We start from the raw sequence: 4,294 nt of genomic DNA on the forward strand, positions 1-4,294 counted from the left end.
GAGAGAGAGAGAGAGAGAGAGAGAGAGAGAGAGAGAGAGAGAGAGAGAGAGCACTGCAAACAGTAAAAGAAAGCAAATTCAAACCCAGGGATTCTGAAACAGGTATTTTGTTCCTGGTGGGCCAGCAGGATGACTGTCTAGGGCTCCTTGTAACCAGGACTGTCATCGTCCTCATCCTGTGCAATTTTAGGCTGAATGTCCTTTCCCCTACTCCAGGATCTTCAGTAAGGTGACAGAATGTCCACCTAAGGATCCTGGCCTAGAAAGCCAGGCTCAGACTGAGTTGTAAATGACCCAGAACTAACACTGTGAGTGGAGCTCAGAACATCTTGGAATCCCAGATCTTGAAGACAACTTGGCATATCAGAAACAGGGAAAGTTAGGGCTGGGTAGATTCTTGGAGTCATATAGTTCAACTCCCTCCATTTTATGATTATTATCATTATTTTTATCTCCCTTTTATTTAGCCCCTTCAGGGTATTCAGGGTGCCTTAACCACAGCCCTGAGAGGTAAGCAGGGCAAATATTTACCATAAAAAAAAAAACCAAACCAAACCAAACCAAACCTTACCTTTTGTTTTACACTCAATACTAAGTACTGATTTCAAGGCAGAAGAGCAAAAAGGGCCAGGCAATTAAGGTTAAATGACTTGTCCAGGGTCACATAGCTAGGAAGTATCTAAGGTTAGACTTGAACCCCAAACCCCTATCTCTAGGCACGGGTGCTCTATCCACTGAACCACCTAGTTGCTCCCCAAATACGATCATTTTACAGAGGAGGAAGTGGAGATCTAGAGAGAAGAAATAACTTATCCCCTTACACACTGGATTAGTAGTGGAGCTGGGACAAGGACCCAGGTCTCCTGACTCCCAGGCCAGAGTTCTCATCATTGTGCCAAGCCATCAATCAACCAGCATCTATTAAACTCTGACTATGTACCAAACCCTGTACTAACTGCTAGGGGCACAAAGACAAAACCAAACCATCCCTGGCCTTAGGAAGCTTACATTTTATTAAGAGAAGTGCCATATTATCATTACTGTCTCTCTGTCTTGGACAATCCTCTGCCTTCACAGAGCCACCGTTCAAGGCTGAGCGCAAAGTCTTTCACAGAGAGAGGGTGCCAAATGAGTGTTGTTGGAATGAGTTTTTAAAAATTAGCCTTTATTGTTTTTCCTGAAGGGCTCTGAGTGGTTGTTACTGGGCTGGCCTGTGATTGAGGAGCTCTAGGAGATTTGTGAGAAAAGGGGACTGACTCCTTTGCCTCTGAATTCATTTGCTTCCAGCTACTAGATTCATTGAGTTCTCAGGCCTGTGTTTTCTTTGTGTGTGTGTGTTTTCATATTTTTTCCTGACTCCTCCACTGGCAGGCTATCACTTCTTACAGACACTGTTTGCCCATAGCAAACAGCAGTTTTCTCCACTCCCTCTTTGTCTAATTCTTTATTGGTTGCTCCTTCCGTGCTGTAGACTGGGAAACCAGATGTCCAAGCTTATTAGAATTGTATATAAAACACAAATAAATAAGTTCGAAGTCATGGCCTGGGGAAGCCTTTCCTGCAAAGAAAATCTGTGAGATTTAACCAACAAGCTTTGTGGCACTCAAGTTTAGGCTGATAGGGGCCTTTTCCTTGTGGCAGAACTGGTTCTTTTGTCCCCTTTGCCCCTCCCTCCAACCCTAACTCCCACCCCCTAATAAATGATGAGCTCCAGGACTACGTGTATTCTAAACTTTGTATTGCCCCCAGCATTTACCCTAGTGGTTCACACACACACAATAACATCATAATGATGGCTTGTTGAATTGGGAGAGCTAAGATGCATTCATTTTCTCAGTGCCTTCCTCTTTGCCCATACTTCCTCCCATTCCCAACCTTGACTTGGTACCAATCTGTTGGATATTGCTGAGACCAGGCCATGGGAGCTCTACTCCCTCTGTGTGAAGTCTTCCTTTACTTTAGGCTCTTCTCTACGTTTGGGGGTTAGAAAGGTGCAGAGAGGGATAAAGAGCAAGGAAAGAGTATCCCCACAAAGCTCCTCAGGCCCTGTAGGAGGTCTGGGAGTTGGGGTTGACACTTTGAGGCTGGCTTTCTGGAAGGGGTGGCCACTGATCTCTAATGTACTAGATGATCCGAGGTCGTCACAATCAATGCTGTCGTGTTTTGGATGTCCCTACAGAATCTTGGATAGCTTCGTGTTACTCTACCAAAAGAAAATCAGCAGTGTGGGCAGAGGCATCTAGCAGCATCCTAACTAATGCTTTCTTTTTTCATTTCTCCTTTTCTTCTTCCCTCCAACTTGGCTCCAGGATAAAGAGACTACAGAGATCCTGGCCACAGCTGGAAATGTGGTCACCCTCACCATCATCCCCACGGTGATTTATGAGCACATGATTAAAAAGTAAGGACACTTCTTCTCCAGCCCACCCCTTCCCTCACCCTCTCTAACAGCTCTGGAGCATTTTTATGAAGCAGGAGCACCAGCATCCAGTGGAATGTCAGGCCTGGGAGGGACCTTCAGAATTTAGAATGTTAGGCAGTGACTTCTTAAAGGCCATCCAGCAAGTAGAGGGGGCAGAGATAGGATTTGAACCCAGGCCTAATTTCTCCTATGTCAGGGCTTGTTTTTGCTGAACAATCTTGCCTCCCAGGTGGAAAAGTAACAGAATTCAGACTGACTTTACTGAGGAAGAAGGACTAGAGAGAGATGAAAGGCCGCCTTGTAGAGTAGGAAGAATTCCGTGGTTTGGGAGTCAGAGGACCTGGATTTAAGTTTGAGTTGTGCCACTTACTAGTTTTGGCCTCAGTTTTCATAAGATAAAATTTAAATTAATGATTCCTAAGGTCCCTTGCAATTCTTTTTTTTTTTTTTATCCCTTATAGTTCATCTTAGAATCAAAACTATGTTTTGGTTCCATGGCAGGCAAGGCAATGGGGGTTAAGTGTTTTGAGCCCAGGGTCACACAGCTAGGAAGTCTCTGAGGCCAGATTTGAACCCAGGATCTCCCATCTTTAGGCCTGGCTCTCAATCCACTGAGCCACCTAACTACTGCCCAGTCCCTTCCAATTCTGACATTCTATGGCTGTTATCAGAAGAAAATCTAGGACTTCTGTGATGTCATAGTTGAGAACACTGTGTCCAATCTGTAAGCTCAAGGCGTGGAGGGTTGTTCTCACTGCCCATCTGTCTCCCAGAGGGGGTTGGGAGGAAATGCCAGGAGACATGAAAGCTTCAGAAACATGTAAAGCAAATGCCGAGTTATATACATATCATGGGAGGCTCTCTGAGAAGGGCTTTTTGTCAATTTGTGCTCTTTCCTTGTTCCCAGGCTCTCTGCTACCCTGTTGCATACTTCCATGGATCATTCTGTTCCTGATCTCTGAAGCCAAGGGCCTGGGGAGCCACTTCTGGCATTTCAGAGGATGAGATGGGAAAAGGAAGCACCACAATTCAAATCCCTCCAAGGGTCCTCCCAACCCTTTTGGAGGGACACTTCTGCCATTTCGGAGGGGTGGGGTGGGGTGGGAAAGAGCAGCATCCCTTGTTCTAATTTCTTTTTCTTCTAGCCAGCAGAGAGGGAGCTTTTTGACCCTGATGCAGCAGCTGGGAAGACAGGGTCCTGGGGAACGTATGCGTACCTAGGGGTTAAGGAAAGAAGTGGAAGCTAGAGCAAGTCCCCAGCAAAATATTCATGTTTATGGACCTGGAAGAATGAATTTGGGGCAAATACTAATACTCATATAGTCTCTTAGAGCCTTCAGGCATCAAGCAGAGAAGGAACAAGCATGGATATAATCCATTTCACATTATATTTGCAAAAAACTTGATGAAGTAACGTTATAGGAGAATTTTAGCTCAAAGTAGAAGCAGAGCTAGACGGGATCTGGGACCAGAGAGTCCAACCCCTCATAACTTAAGCATCAAATTTATTATTGTGATACATCGAAGCAGATTAATGTCCCAGGAAGTTAAATGCCCCAAAGCACTCAATTCTGCAATACCTCCCCTTGCTTGCTACTTCAGGAGTTTGTGCCATTTCCAACTTTTTAAAACTCTTACCTTCTGTCTTAGAATTGAGACTTAGTATTGATTCTAAGGCAGAAGAGTGATAAGAGGTAGGCAATGAGCGATAAGTGACTTGCCCAGGGTCACCTGGGGCTTGGGCTAGGAAGTGTCCGAAGCCATGTTTAAACTCAGGACCTCATCTCCAAACATGGCTCTCTTCCATTGAGCCAACTAGCTGCCCCACAATTGATTGTCGATGAACTGATGACATTGTTGTAGAGGTGACAA

The 4,294-nt window shown here is 45.1% G+C and overlaps 1 protein-coding gene across 1 annotated transcript in view; it reads left to right on the forward strand.

Moving 5' to 3' along the window:
* Window positions 1-3,405, forward strand: part of SDCBP2 (syndecan binding protein 2) — a 28,039-nt gene extending 24,634 nt beyond the window's left edge. Inside the window, exons 8-9 of the mRNA XM_044661523.1 lie at window positions 2,310-2,401; window positions 3,330-3,405. Coding sequence (XP_044517458.1) covers window positions 2,310-2,401; window positions 3,330-3,384 — 147 coding nt within the window. The 3' untranslated portion in view covers window positions 3,385-3,405. The remainder of the gene's footprint in view (window positions 1-2,309; window positions 2,402-3,329) is intronic.
* The last annotated feature ends 889 nt before the right edge of the window (window positions 3,406-4,294 follow it).

This window comes from Gracilinanus agilis, chromosome 2 (assembly GCF_016433145.1).
Source record: "Gracilinanus agilis isolate LMUSP501 chromosome 2, AgileGrace, whole genome shotgun sequence".
Classification (NCBI taxonomy): domain Eukaryota; kingdom Metazoa; phylum Chordata; class Mammalia; order Didelphimorphia; family Didelphidae; genus Gracilinanus; species Gracilinanus agilis.